At 44.5% G+C, this 14,896-nt stretch overlaps 1 protein-coding gene across 1 annotated transcript in view; it reads left to right on the forward strand.

Annotated features, from left to right (window-relative positions):
• Positions 1–5,637: 5,637 nt before the first annotated feature.
• Positions 5,638–14,896, forward strand: part of gnas (GNAS complex locus) — a 392,017-nt gene continuing 382,758 nt past the window's right edge. The window contains exon 1 of the mRNA XM_068048067.1: positions 5,638–6,236. Coding sequence (XP_067904168.1) covers positions 5,960–6,236 — 277 coding nt within the window. The 5' untranslated portion in view covers positions 5,638–5,959. The remainder of the gene's footprint in view (positions 6,237–14,896) is intronic.

Consider the following 14,896-nt stretch of genomic DNA (forward strand, 5'->3'; position numbering starts at 1 on the left):
TTGCCAAAACGCATCAGATCATTGATCCCCTTTCGATACTGCAGCCACACATGTGGGGCCACTGCATCACTGCTTGCCTGCTCTGCTATCTCTATCCATGAATGCTTAGTCTGACAAGCCGGTCCCCTCCTCCCATCCCGAAGGAACAGGACTTCCCTCCAAGCCCGTGCAGCCTGAAGGAGCACCTACAGGGAGGCATCAGAAAACCTGGGCACCACTCTTGCTCAGCCTTCTGCCATGTCATGACTTCTGCAGTTGCCACGGCTCCCTCACTTTTCCCTCTGGGGCTGCTGCCTTTAAAAGTACTGCTTGCTGCCTTTTAAAGATGGCGCCAGCCTTGCCTGACCTGGTACTTCCTCCTGCCCGCACCTCCTAACTGGCTGGCTCCCAAGCCTGCGGGCTGTTAATTGGACGGCCTCCACAATATCGTGCTCCCACTTCCACCCCCTTGCCCGTGGAGCCACGCCGCCCACTTTCGGTCTCGATGTTGCGACTTCGTTGCTGCTGGTAAAATCCTGGCCGGACTGTTTCCAAATGCTTGATGTTCTCAAATGTGAAGATATAGATATAAAGTTAAATATAAAAGATTTAGGACAGAGAGCAGGAGTAACCTTTTTATGCTGAGGGTTCTGAGGCTGTTGAATGCACTGATTGAAACAGAGACAAGGTCAGCATTTAAGGATAGGTTAGATAGGTAAACAGAGGAGACACCTGGGATTGGGACGATTGCTCATGTGGAAGACAAAAACCAACACAGACTGATGGGGCCATACAGCCTGTTTCTAAATAAAGGTTTACCATCAGATCTAGCCATTCACTGCCAGATCTGGCTGCACCACATAAAGCACTATTGGGTTGTGCTCTCTGCCAAAACTACTCACTATTCCAGGATCATGCTGGAATGCAAAGATAACCCCTGGCTTATTTACTCTACTGCAAAATATCTTCTCAATCCATGTCACCGCCACCTGCACCTCTAACAACAAGTGCAAGGAGCTCATGGACTTCTTTGTCAATAAGATTGAGACCATCCATTCAGCTATCTCTGTCACTTCCCTCCCTTCCCCTAGCCCACAGGGCCACACTTCCTCTGAGGATTCACCTGCCTTAGCTCTGTACTCGCACCTTTCTCTAGTTTCTCTTCTATTGCCCCTCATGCCCTCTCCAAGTTTATGTGACCCACCTCCTTCTCCAGTGACCTTCTTCCCATTAAACTGCTGACCACCCATCTTCCCTTTCTGGTCTCCAGTTTAGCTGTTATCGTTAACAGTTCTCTTCCTCGGGTATTGTACCACATTCCTTCATATCTGTAGTCATCACACCGCTTATCAAAAAAAACCCTTGAGATTTCTCTCCTTGCAAACAACTGCCCAACTCCAACCTCCCTTTCTTCTCCAAAGTCCTAGAACATATTGTTGCCTCCCAAATCCATGCCCATCCCAGAACTCCATGATTGAATCCCTCCAATCAGGGTTCTTCCCCTGTCAGAGTACTGAAATGGTTCTTAACAAAGTCACAAATGACATCCTATGTGACAACCATCCCCCCTCATCCTTCTTGACCCGGCTGCAGCCTTTGACACAGTTGACCACACCATCCTCCTCCAACTCCTCTACACCCTTGCCCAACTGGGTGCGACTGCACACGGCTGGTGCCATTCTCATCTATCCAGTTGTAGCCAGAGAATCACCAGCAATGGTCTCTTCCTACTCCCACAGCGTTACCTCTGGTGTTACCCAAGGATCGATCCTTGGCCCCCTCCTTTTTCTCTTCTGTATGCTGCCTCTCGGCGACGTCATCCGAAAGCACAGCGTCAGTTTCCACATAAATGCTGATGACTACCAGCTCTACTTCACCGCTACCTCTCTCAACTCCTCCACTGTCTGTATATTGTAACATTGCTTGTCTGACCCAGTACTGAATGCATAGAACATTCCTCCAACTAAATATTGGGAAGACCAAAGCTATTGTCTTCTGTCTCTGCCACATACTCCATTCGTTAACAATCGACTCTATCTCTCTCCCTGGCAAATTTCTGAGGCTGAAACAGACTGTTCACAACATTGGTTTTGTAATTGACCCCGAAATTAGTTTCAAACCACCTATCCACACCCTATGAGTGCCTATTTCTACCTCTATAGCATTGCCTGACTCTGCCCCTGCCTCAGCCTCATCTGCTGCTGAAACCCTCATACATGCCTTTGTCACTACTTGACTATTCCAGTGCTCCCCATGTCAACCTCCCATCCTCCACCCTCTGTAAACTTGAGGTCATCCAAAACTCTGCTGCCCTTGTCCTAACTTGCACGAAATCCCATTCATCCATCATCCCTGTGCTTGCTGACCTACAGTGGCTCTTGGCTAAGCAATGCTTTGACTTTTAAATTCTCATCCTTGTTTTCAAATACCTCCATGGCCTTGCTGTTCCCTATCTTTTTTATCTCCTCTAGCCCCACAACCCTTAGGGATTTCTGCACTTTTCCAATTCTGGCCTCATGAACACCCCCGATTTTAATCGCTCCACCATTAGCAGCCATGCCTTCAGTTGCCAAGGCCTTAAGCTCTGGAATTCCCTCCCTAAACTTCTTCTCCTCTCTACCTCTCGGTCCTGATTGAAGATTTCCAGCATCTGCAGTATTTTTATTTTATTTTAGCACTAAAAATGATCTGATCTTGTGTGCAAATTAGCTGCTGTGTTTTAACAGTGTTACAACAGTGACTACCCATCAAATGTACTTCATTGACTGTAAAGTGCTTTAGGATGTTCTGAGATTGTGAAAGGTTCCATTTAAATTCAAAATAAAAGCAAAATACTGCGGATGCTGGAAATCTGAAATAAAAACAGAAATTGCTGGAAATACTCAGCAGGTCTGGCAGCATCTGTGGAAAGAGAAGCAGAGTTAACATTTCAGGCCAGACCTGCTGAGTATTTCCAGCAATTTCTATTTAAATTCAAGACTTTCTTTCTTTCTAAGAAGGTGGGGAAAGCATGAGGAACTAAAGTGGAGATGGGAAGTAAGTCAGTAAGAGGCAAGAGAGTGACCATATTCTCTGACAATGTGTGACACGGAAAATAGTATCTCTTGTGATTCAGTGTGACAGCTTTAACAATGCAAATACCAATCACAGTGCCACCTTCAGCACTAACAGAAACTGTAGGGACTTAGAAGTTTTCAATGAAATGCCCCATTCAATGTTCTAACTGCTATGTATCATGAATTTTATGTAGACTAAGAGACAGATACTAATGAATCTCCCCTTGCCAGTCAGATAATCACGGTTTTATAGATAGGACTATGAAATATTGTATAGTTTTGCTAAAATCCAGCTGTAGCCCACAAGGTTCAATTCAGGTCAATCAGCTTTTGCAGGGGACTCTGGAGACAGAGCAGAGGTAGAATTTTTGGTCTGGATGCAGAAATTGCACAAAATGCTCTTGAAATTGTGCTCGTCATGTTACACTTCAAGTCTCCACTAACCACATATGTAAAATATTCCATGAATCAGTGCAATCAGGCAGCATAGTTGTTCTTTCTTACATTAAAAAGTATTCCTTGATGTATTTAAAAGTGATAATTTGGTGTAGTTTCATTAATCAGCTGAAAATGGGTTTTTCGCCAAAAATAAGCATTTTTAATAAGGGTGTGCAGTCCTCCACCTGTGAGTAGCCAGATTTAAAATGACTGAAAATGACTAAAAACAACTATACTGAATGAACCACCTAATAGTCTAATTGGTGCATACTAGTCAGCTTCTTTGTAAATTAAATATTTTTGCTATGAAAAACCTTTAAATGTGCTATGAGGGCCTGTGTGCCTAAGGAAATGAGCACATTTTGAACACAATCACAGGTTCTTGCAGTTTGGACTTTGGGGCATAGCCAGTTTTGTGTGCAGGACCTGATTCAGGTGAATTGAATCTTGAACCAGAGTAAAAAAAAAAATCATGGAATACACATGTAAGTGGTTTTGGGCATAACTCATGCATGTTTTATATCCCTTGGATTTTTTTTGCGCTGGTTCGGTTGATTCTGGCCAAATTGCACTGGAATCTGGCTGGAAAGATGGTTGCACTCTTGCTTCTGAACCAGGAGGTTGTGGGTTTAAATCCTCGTTCAAGACTTGAGTACAAGAATCAAGGCTGACGCTGCAGCGTAGCACTGAGGAAGTGTGACACACTTGGAGGTGCTGTCTTTTGGATGAGATGTTAAAACCGAGGCCCTATCTGCCCTCTCAGGTGGATGTAAAACGTCCCATGGCACTGTATCAAAAAAGAGCAGGGTGGTTCTCCCCAGTGCCCTTGTCAATATTTATCCCTGAATCAACACCAGAGGAACAGATTATCTGATCATTATAACATTGCTGTTTGTGGAGTTTGCTGTGCACAAATTGGCTGCCCTGTTTCCTACATTACAACAGTGACTGGACTTCAAAAGTACTTCATTGGGCTGTCAAGCACTTTGGGACATCCAGTAATCATAAAAAGTGCTATATAAGTATAAATCTTTTCTTTTTTTTGGAAAACTACAGTAACAACTGGAAATTTCACGCATGCTATTCAGTTTCAGGTTCCAGGTGAAAGACTTCCAGCAATTGTTTTTTATTCATTCAGGAGATGTGGGCGCTGCTGGCCAAGCCAACCTTTCTTGCCCATCCCTAATTGCCCTTGAGAAGGTGGTGGTGGTGAACTGCCTTCTTGAACCTCTGCAGTCCTTAGGGTGTAGGTACACTCACAGTGCTGTTAGGGAGTTCCAGGATTTTGACCCAGCGACAGTGAAAGAACAGCGATATAGTTCCAAATCAGGATGGTGTGTGGCTTGGAGGGGAACTTGCAGGTGGTGGTGTTCACATGTGTCTGCTGTCCTTATCCTTCTAGGTGGTAGAGGTCGCGGGTTTGGAAGGTGCTGTCGAAGGAAACTTGGTGAGTTGCTGCAGTGTATCTTATAGATGGTACACACTGCTGCCACTGTGCGTTGGTGATGGAGGGAGTGGATGCTGAAGGTGGCGAATGGGGTGCCAATCAAGCGGGCTGCTTTGTCCTGGATGGTGTTGAGCTTCTTGAGTGTTGGAGCTGCACCCATCCAGGCAAGTGGACAGTATTCCATCACACTCCTGACTTGTGCCTCGTAAATGGTGAGCTACTTGCTGCAGAATTTCCAGCCTCTGACCTGCTCTTGTAGCCATGGTATTTATATGGCTACTCCAGTTCAGTTTCTGGTCAATGGTAGCCCCCAGCATGTTGATAGTGGGGGATTCAGCGATGGTAATGTCAAGTATGCTTTGGGTCTTTAACAAATTGTGGCCACCCCCCCCCCCCAGTAGCATTACTACTGTTCTTAATATTTGAAAAAACATAAGCTCTCTCATGGGGTGTATTTTCTTTATGGTAAGCCATGCAGTGAAAAAGAGAAAGGATCATTTAAACCGACAGGATTAAAGTTTGCCAGGTGTTTCAGAAAGAGCATTGGGATGTGCACAATGTAAGAGAACTCCCCTTGAGGGTGGGGAGAAAAGTGGGTTTGGAGAAGAGGTAATTTAAACGTGGGAAGTCACAACAAAAACAAGAGCCCTCCTCCCCACCTCGTTGCACCAGTCATTTACGGTAATGTGTGTGTTCAGAAAGGGTTCATTTCCTGATCACGTGGCACTGAGGGTACTGTTATCTTTCAGCATGTTCTTTAAAAAAAATAGCGAAAGGAGGGGGAAAGTGTGTGTGTAGAGGAATCAAGGCCAGGGATCTGGGCCATTCCTTTGGTGTGGGAAGGGAGAGAAGGAAGGAAGGGAGGAGGGAGAGAGGGAGGAAGCTGGGCTTCTCCTCCTCCTCTCTGAGCTCTGATGGTGACAGGCTGCCGCGGCTGAAGTTGCCCCTGTTTTATTTCTATCGCTGGGAGGCGCCGAGCGCTGGCTCGGGCTGAGGGAGAGAGGCGACTGTATCTATTACTCGGTTACATTATTTCACCATGGGGACGTGTTACAGTCTGAGATCGCGGCTGATCGGTCCTCACACCGCCTCCAGCATCGCTTACTCGGGAGGCCGGCCGGCTAATGCTACTGCCGCCGGCGGAGGGGAAGGGGAAGCCGGGCAACACGAGCATCCGGACGGGCAGCTGAGAGAGCGGCTCCGGGCCGAGGAGAAAGCCCGGCTCAAAGCCGACAAGAAACGCAGCCGGAGCATCGACAAGAGCCTGAAGGCGGAGAAACGCGAGTACAAGCAGACACACCGGCTCCTGCTACTCGGTAAGTCTCCCTCAGCTCCACAACATCTCATTCTCATCTGCTGGCAACTTGTTCTTCAATGATTTCCACTCCACCCCGCACTTCAAGTCTCCTAAATAAACAGCAAGTTGTAACTTCATATCTCCTGCTGTTGTTTTCTTGTTTTGGCAAACTCCATGGGCTGTCACGGATCTTCCAGCCAGTTATGGGGCCAAAACAAGAAGTTGAGGTGAACTGCTTTAAATTGGCACTGTCATGGCCTTGAAAGAGGTGACTGAGGAGCCAATGCTGCGAACACTGGTTAATGTACTTGAAAAGTTTACACTTTAAGAAGTTTTTATTTTAAATTAGGAATTGATCATTGCGAGAACAGATTTTGTTTTGGACGGGGTTGGCTGTTTGGAAGAAAGGGACTATGGTGTAATGCATGCAAATAATTGGAGTCTGACTGTCGGCACATGAATGATACAAAGTCATAACTCTCATGGCCAACCTCCCATTTTCCATCCTCCGTATACCTGAGGTCACCCAAAACTCTGCGGCTCATATTCTAATTCACACCAAGTCCCATTCACCCACTATTCCTGTGCACTCTGATCCACATTGACTCCTGGTTCAGTAACACCTCGAGTTTAACATTCTCATTCTTGTACTCAAATCACTCCATGGCCTCACCCATCCCTATCCCTGTAACTTCCTTCAGTCCTACAACCATCTGAGAACACTGCATTCTTCCAACTCTAGGCTCTACTCCATACCTCACTTACTTCATCCCTCCTGAAAATTGACTTCTTTGACCAAATCTTTGATCACCTGTCCTCAGGTCGTCTCCTTTGGCTCAGTGTAAATTATTGTCTGATTACGTTCCAATGAAGCACATTGAGACATTTTATTACCTTGAAGGTGCTGTCGAAATGTAAGTTGTTGTGCTGTGTCATGTCCCATCATGTGCAAAAGTTGTCAAATAACTCAGCTCCACCTCTCTGATACCTCTCTCAACTCCTCTACTGCCTCTGTGTTGTCCAACAACTCATCCTGGGTGAGCTGCAATTTCCTTCAGCTAAATGGTGTAAAGTCTGAAGCTATCACCTTTTGTCCCCGCCATAAAGCCCATATTCTTGCCTCTGATTCTATGCCCCATCCTCAGACATCATCTCAAGCTGAGCCAAACTGTTTGAAACCTTGATGCCCTTTTCGACCTAAAGCTGCTTATCTGTTCCCACATTGTCACCATCATGAAGACTGCCTACTTCCACCTCTGCCCCTACGTCAGCCTCTCGGTGGCTGAAACCCATATCAATGGCTTTATCACCTCTCAGACTATTCCATTGCTGTCCTGGTTGGTCTTCCATTGTCTGTAAACTTCAGTTCCTTCAACACTCTGATGCCTGTATTCTATAGTACACCAGATCCCATTTGCCAATGACCCGCATCTTCATGTTGGATCCCAGTGTCCTAATGCTCAAATTTACAATTCTCATCCTCATGTTTAAATCTCTACATGGCCTTACCTTTCCTTCCCTCCTCTACCCCACTTTCCTGCTGAAGTGTCCATTCCCATGACTGTTGTCCAATCTTTTCTCTCTTCCTCCCCTCCCCCCCCCCTTTTGCCCCATCATTGGTGGCTGTGCCTACAGCTTTTTTTTTATTTTCAAAATATACTTTATTCATAAAAATCTGTAAAAATTACATTCCCAAACCACTGCATCTCTTTCCACACCTGCTTTGCAAAGACACATTCCAGGAGGAGGTGGGCAACCGTCTCTTCCCCACCACAGCCACCACGGGGGCATTGTGCCGAGGGGGCGAGACTTCGGGCGTGCATGAAGGATCTGACGGGGAGGGCCCTTCTCACCACCAGCCAAGCTACATCTTGGTGCTTGTTTGAAAGTTCTGGCGATGAGGCATTCCGCCAAATGACTTTGACGGTCTGCTCGGGGAACCATCCAACAGGATCCCCCGTCTCCTTTTCCCGTAGGGCCTTGAGGACATTCCGTGCAGACCACTGCCTGTTGGACTGGTGGTCAAAGGTGTTTTCCCGCAGAAACTGTTCCACGAAGGATAGGTGGTACGGCACGGTTCAACTGCATGGAGCGTTCCGCGGCAATGTGAACAGGCCCATCCTTCGCAACACTGGGGACAGATAGAACCTCAGCACGTAGTGACACTTGGAGTTTGCATACTGGAGATCTACACACAGCTTGATGCAGCTGCACACGAAGGTGGTCATCAGGATGAGGGCCACATTGGGTACATTTTACCCGCCCTTGTCCAGAGATTTGAACATCGTGTCCCTCTGGACCCGGTCCATTTTAGATTCCCAGATGAAGCGGAAAATGGCTCGGGTGACTGCCACAGCGCAGAAGTGGAGTATGGGCCAGACCTGCGCCACATACAGCAACAACGTGAGCGCCTCGCACCTGATAACCAGGTTCTTACCAACAATGGAGAGAGATCGCTGCCCCCACATGCCCACCTTTTGTCGTACCTTGGCTACTCGCTCCTCCCATGTTTTGGTGCACGCCCCGGCCCTTCCGAACCATATGCCCAGCACCTTCAGGTAATCTGACCTGACGGTGAAGGGGACAAAGGATCGGTCAGCCCAGTTCCCAAAGAACATGGCCTCGCTCTTGCCGTGGTTAACTTTGGCTCCCGACACCAGTTCGAACTGGCCACAGATGCTCATCAGTCTGCGCACGGAGCTGTGCCTACAGCTTTTTTTTTATTTCCAAAATATACTTTATTCATAAAAATCTGTAAAAATTACATTGCCAAACAGTTTCCAAACAGCACCAAAAAATACAAACATTGCAAGGGAGATCAGTTTCCTTCAATACTGTCATGAGTTTCTTCCCGACCCTTCCGTTTCACAATTGTCATGTCAATTACAGTTTTACATTTACAGCAATTGAGAATATTAACGATACAGTTCGAGGGGTTTCCCTGTGCCTACAGCTGCCAAGACACAATCTTTGGAATTCCCTCCATAAAACTCTCCACCTCCTGCTATTCCTTATGATCCTCCTTAAAATGCACCTCTTGGTCACACTGCCTAATAGTTCCTCCTTTAGCTTGATATAATTTATTTTCCTTACGCCTCAGTGAAGTACATATGAACATACGAATTAAGCAGGAGTAGGCCATTCGGCCCCTCGAGCCTGCTCTGCCGTTCAATGTTCATGGCTGAACTGATTTCTCCACATTACTACCTACCCCCGATAACCTTTGACCCCCTTGTTTATTAAGAATCTATCTACCTCTGCCTTAAAAATATTCAAAGATTCTGCTTCCACTGCCTTTTAAGGAAATGGGCAACCCCTTTTTTTAAACAGTTACCCCTAGTTCCAGATTCTCCCACAAGGGGAAACATCCTTTCCACATCCTTGGGATGTTTTGCTGTTGGGAAGGTGTTTTGCATAAATGCAAATTGTTGTATTACACAAGGCTCTGAGTGGCATTCAACTTGTATAACACTGACCAAAATTAGTTTCAGGACCATTTCTTTTATACATAAATATAACAAGCATTGCCCTGGTCTTATTTGAAGGGGTGGAGTGTCCGAGGAATATGGTAGCTTCTGTTAACAGGTTTGCTTGGCATATTGATGCTCAGTATCAGATTGTCGTGTGTAAAGAGGCTGCAGTTTTTGTTATTTCTGATCGGTACATTGCACTGTGTGAAGACTTCAGCAAGCTAACATTTCAGGTTGGGGCTTGGCAATCGTCCCAGCTCGAATATCGACCTCTTTCAGATGTTGGCTGACTTGCTGTGCATTTTTTTTGCTTTTATTCCAGATTTCCAACAGTGTCTTTGCTTCCTTTTAACTTTGTTGATGTATTGCTGGTTGCATTTTGTCGTTGGGTTAACTACTCCTTTCTGAAAAATCAAAAATGTGTCGGGGGTGGGGAGGGGATCCAAAGATAATAGCACAAGGCCCTGGTTACACAGTGCAACTTATTAATGGTGAGCTGGTGAAAATGTGCTATTATCAGGGAAATGTTGGGAGTGATTTTCATAACTGGCAGGAACCATACGGTTAATAAGCCCGTTAAAATATAAAATGGCATGTTTAAGGCTGAGTGACGTACCTCAAAATAAATAATCTCTTTTATCAGTTCCTTCCTCTCCGGCATGTCATGTTCTGTAAGCACCTGTAGCCCTCCCCACCTTTACCTAAAAGACCAATCTTCATGTCTCGCCTGGGCAGTGAAGGTTAGATCTTGACTTTGTGTAATAAATTTAAAACCGTTGACAGTGAGTTAACAGCCTGTTTTATGTCTTTGTCGATTTACATCTCTCCTGATTTTAATCACATCAAGGTCAGTGGAAATTAAAACTGAGAGCGAAGTAGAATGGGTTGTCAACTCACAGTCAACCATTTTACACGTACTGTACAAAGTCGAGATTAATCCCTGAGTGTCAGTTGGAGTCAGATTGGAACCCAATGCAGTCCTGGCCTGACCCATGCACTTACCAGAAGGAGTCACTGAATCGTGATCAGGACTGGGAACGTTGGCCAATTATTCCCCCCTTCCCCCAACCACCCCCCCCCCCCCCCCCCCCCCCCGCGCCACCATCCTCCCTTTGCTTCACATGGAGCTGAGGCTAATTCTTACAGATTGTTGCTCATGGATAACCAAAATGCGTAATGCGTCCTTTTCTGTGAGGTCTCTACTCTACCCCATAGGCCAAAGTTTGTGTGTGTGTGTGTGAGAGAGAGAGGGAGCACATGCAGGCAGCTAACATGGTGGCAGCTGGTCTGCTGTGTTAGGAAATATAAAAATGTGTGATAGATTACCTGACACCTGTGTGAATATCATTCTGTTCGAGGCCTGTACTTCTAGTGAGATATTGGCTACTCTGACCTGTGATAATGGTGGAGCCAATCGCATCTGTCACTGGTGCACATTACCTGGTTTATCTTACATAATGTATATAGTGTGAAATCATAGCTGGCTCAGTTAGTTTTCTCCTTCCTAAGGTGAAGAGAAGTGTGGTTTTGCAACAGGATCCTTGCAGCAGAGTTTGTTTTTATATTTTTTTGAAAAGGCAGAATAGATGGCATAGCTTATTGTGGATCCTGGGTTGGGCCTGCAGTTCTCTAAATTTAGAGCTTGGAGTGGGGCCACAGTTCTTTCTTAAAAGCAAAGTGACATGCTGCATGATCTAGTGTGCCTCCTAATGATCCTTCACTGAATGGCATCAACAGAGATGTAGCAGAAAGGGTGCCCACCTAAAGGTGCAGACAAAATAACATCATGGCATCGTAACAGCACAGAAGGAGCTTATTGGCCATTGTGCCTTTGCTAGCTATTTTGAAAGAGCTAACCAATTAGTCCTATTCTCCTCCTGTTTCCCCAGAGCTATGCAAATCTTTCCTTCTCAGGTATATATCCAATTCCCTTTTGAAAGTCATAATTGAATCTGCTTCCACCACTCTTTCTGGCAATGCATTTCATATCACAAAAATCTCCCTATCTCACCTTTTTTTTGCAGTTATTTAAATGTATGTCCTCTGGTTATCAACCACCTGCCAGTTAAAACAGTTTTTCCTTATTTATCAAAACCCCTCATAATTTTGAAGACCTCTATTAAATCTCCCTTTTAACTGTCTCTCTCGTAAGGAGAACAATCCCGACTTCTTTAGCCGCTCCACATCACTGAAATCTCTCATTCCTGGTATCAGTCCGTTAAATCTCCTCTGCACCCTCTCCAAGGCTGTGAAGTTGTTTTTAAAGTACTGTTCCCAAAATTGGACACAATACACCAACTGAGGCCTAACTAGTCATTTTATAAAGGTTTAGCATAACTTCCTTGCTAATATACTCTATGCTTCTATTAGCAAAGCCAAGAATCTTATTTTTTTAACAGCCTTGTTGACTTGTCCTGCCACTTTCCAAGATTTGTGTATGTGAACTCCCAGGTCTCCCTGTCCTCCATTCTCTTCAAAATTGGACCATATTAACAGAATTTAAAAAAAAAAACACAATTGTACATAAAAGGCATCAGGGCTGAGATTGGAAACTCAACAGTATCGAGCTGTGCCCTTTCCCATGTGACATTTTAAGTTGGCAAAAAGCAGTACCACTGGATCATTGAATTAGCTTTTTGTGTAGGCAAGTGGTCTGAATAAGCACGCCTTGACAATTGTGGTTTCCTGTAGATAGGCTCCAGAACAGGAAAGTGCAGCTTTCCATCTCTCTCTCTCTCTTTAAGCTCTAACTGCACTTATAACAGACTTTAATAACTTGGACTGTTGGGATGTGAATTAGATGCCAGACTTTTATGTAGACAGATGTGTTTGTCTCATTTGTTTGGAAACAAAGAGAAAGTAAGTAAGCATTTACACAAAGTAATGTTGAGGTTTTTATTAGCTGTGTTAAGAGTACAGGTGTTAATGTGAGATCTTCCTAAAATGAAATCCATTTTCTCAGGTTGATGGTTGCATCACAGGTCAGTTGTGCTTATGTAGTGTTAATCCAATACATTTTCAAAATTGGTTGAGATTCAGACAATCCAGAGAACATGAGTCTCATCAAAAATAAAAACAAGAAATGCTGGAAATACTCTGTGGAGAGAGCTGAATACTTCAGATTTCCAGCATCTGCAGTATTTTGCTTTTATTATATGAGTCTCATGGCAGTTTGAAAATCTGAATTCAGTATTTTAAAAAAACTGGAAATTTAGAAAAATAGGAAAATTAACTTGGTGTCAGAAAAAGTGACCATAAAGCTATCTGATTGTCATAAAACCCCAACTGGTTCATTAATGTCCTTTTAGGGAAGGTAACCTGCTGTCCTTGCCCAATATGGCCGACATGTAACTCGAGTCCCATAACAACATGGTTGACTCTTAGCTGCCCTCTAAAATGGCCTAGCAAGCTACTCAGTTGTTTCAAACTACTAGAAGGCCCTCCATCACCACCTCGGGATCAATGAAAATGGGTAATAAATGTCAGCCTTGTCAGTGGTGCCAACATCCTTAGAATGAGGAGAAAGAAAAACAAGGGATCATTCTTGCTTGAGTTTCTGCATGTTTTAATCAGCTTTTGCTTCCCAATTGTACCACAAGTCCATTGATGTGCATGGCATTGGACTGAACTGATCCTGCAGGAATAGTTGTCGCCTGCCAGTCACTGCTACAATCGTCCATCACTGAGAAAACGTGGATTCTATAAGCAGATGAGTAGGTCCTGGCTTTCTCCTATCACCTGTTTCCAGCTATCTCTTTATTACTTTTGTTCAACCAGTACGGATTAGCAGTGATTACAGATCTGAGCAACTTTCCAGCTGGTATAAAATGTAGAATCTTGACTAATCTTTCTCAACAGAGTCCCTGTGCTGGAGATAAAGTACGATTATGTTTGTCATTGGAGGCAGTGACCTGCAGAGATTCCAATGCCACTTTTCTTTCTGGTGGGACGATTGCTAAATCAATGGACAGTCTGTAATGCCCAGAAAACTGTATAAACCATTTGTGTCTGTTAAAGCAAATAGAGACAGAAGATTTCAACCGGGGCTGGATTTCACTCCAGGGATAATAACTTTATGGTAGCTCACTACATTGTGTGATAAAGTGCCTTGATATCACTTTCTGGTATCTGACACTTCATTTTATTTATGTTTTCTAAACAGGTTTTATTCTGTTTCTCTTTTCATTAACTACTTATGTATCTCATGTCCTCAATGTACATTATTATGACCCTTGGGTGTAGGCTTATATTAACAGAGCACTGGGTAACACTGTAGAGCATGTGGGTGTATGTGAGATGAGAGTGTCAGTACATCAAGTTTAATTGGGTGTAGTCTAACAATAACGAATCATTGGGCGACAGCCATGGCTCAGTGGGTAGCACTGTCGCCTCTGAGTCAGTAGGATGTGGGTTCAAGTCCCATAAGTTCAATGCCAACACTTCAGTACAGTACTGACTGAATGCTGCATTTGCAGATGAAACATGAAACTGAGGTCCTATTTACTCTCTGGTGGACGTTAAAGATCCCATGACACTGTTTTGAAGAACAGCAGGGGAATTCTTCCTGGTATCCTGGCCAATATTTTCCCTCAACCAACACCACAAAAAGAGATTAATTGGTCATTATCACATTGTGGGATCTTGTTGTGCGCATATTGGCAGCCACGTTTCCTACATTATAACAGTGACTGCACTTCAAAAATTGCTTCTTTGGCTGTAATGTGGTTTGGGACATTCTGAGATTGTGAAAGATGATATATGAATACATTTTTTTTCTCTGTAGAGTGTGTTAGTTAATGTGGAAAGTCAGTGGGGGCGTCTATGCCTCATTCAGCTCTGATCCCCCTCAGTGTTAATGTCTCTCGCTTTCCCCCATGTTGAGTTTCTGATTTCAGCTATGCTGTTGGACAAAGTGCTGAATAGACTCTTGGTCATCAATTTTATTCCTACACGCAAGTCACCAACCTGGGCAGTATGCAATTCCTAATAACGGGTTTTCAGTTAGTATTGGAAGAAGAACCAAAGAAAAATCTGGGATGTAAGAAGACTGTTCTTCTCCTCAAAGTTCATCCCACTGGTACCTTTACTGTCTAACCATAGAACTCAACTCTTCAACAACTGCTTCTACTAACTCACTTGGCAGATTATTCATACAATGATGCAGCACAGAAGGAGGGCATTTGGCCTCTGGTGACTCTCTTTCAGAGTT

This window comes from Heterodontus francisci, chromosome 16 (genome assembly GCF_036365525.1).
Source record: "Heterodontus francisci isolate sHetFra1 chromosome 16, sHetFra1.hap1, whole genome shotgun sequence".
Lineage (NCBI taxonomy): Eukaryota > Metazoa > Chordata > Chondrichthyes > Heterodontiformes > Heterodontidae > Heterodontus > Heterodontus francisci.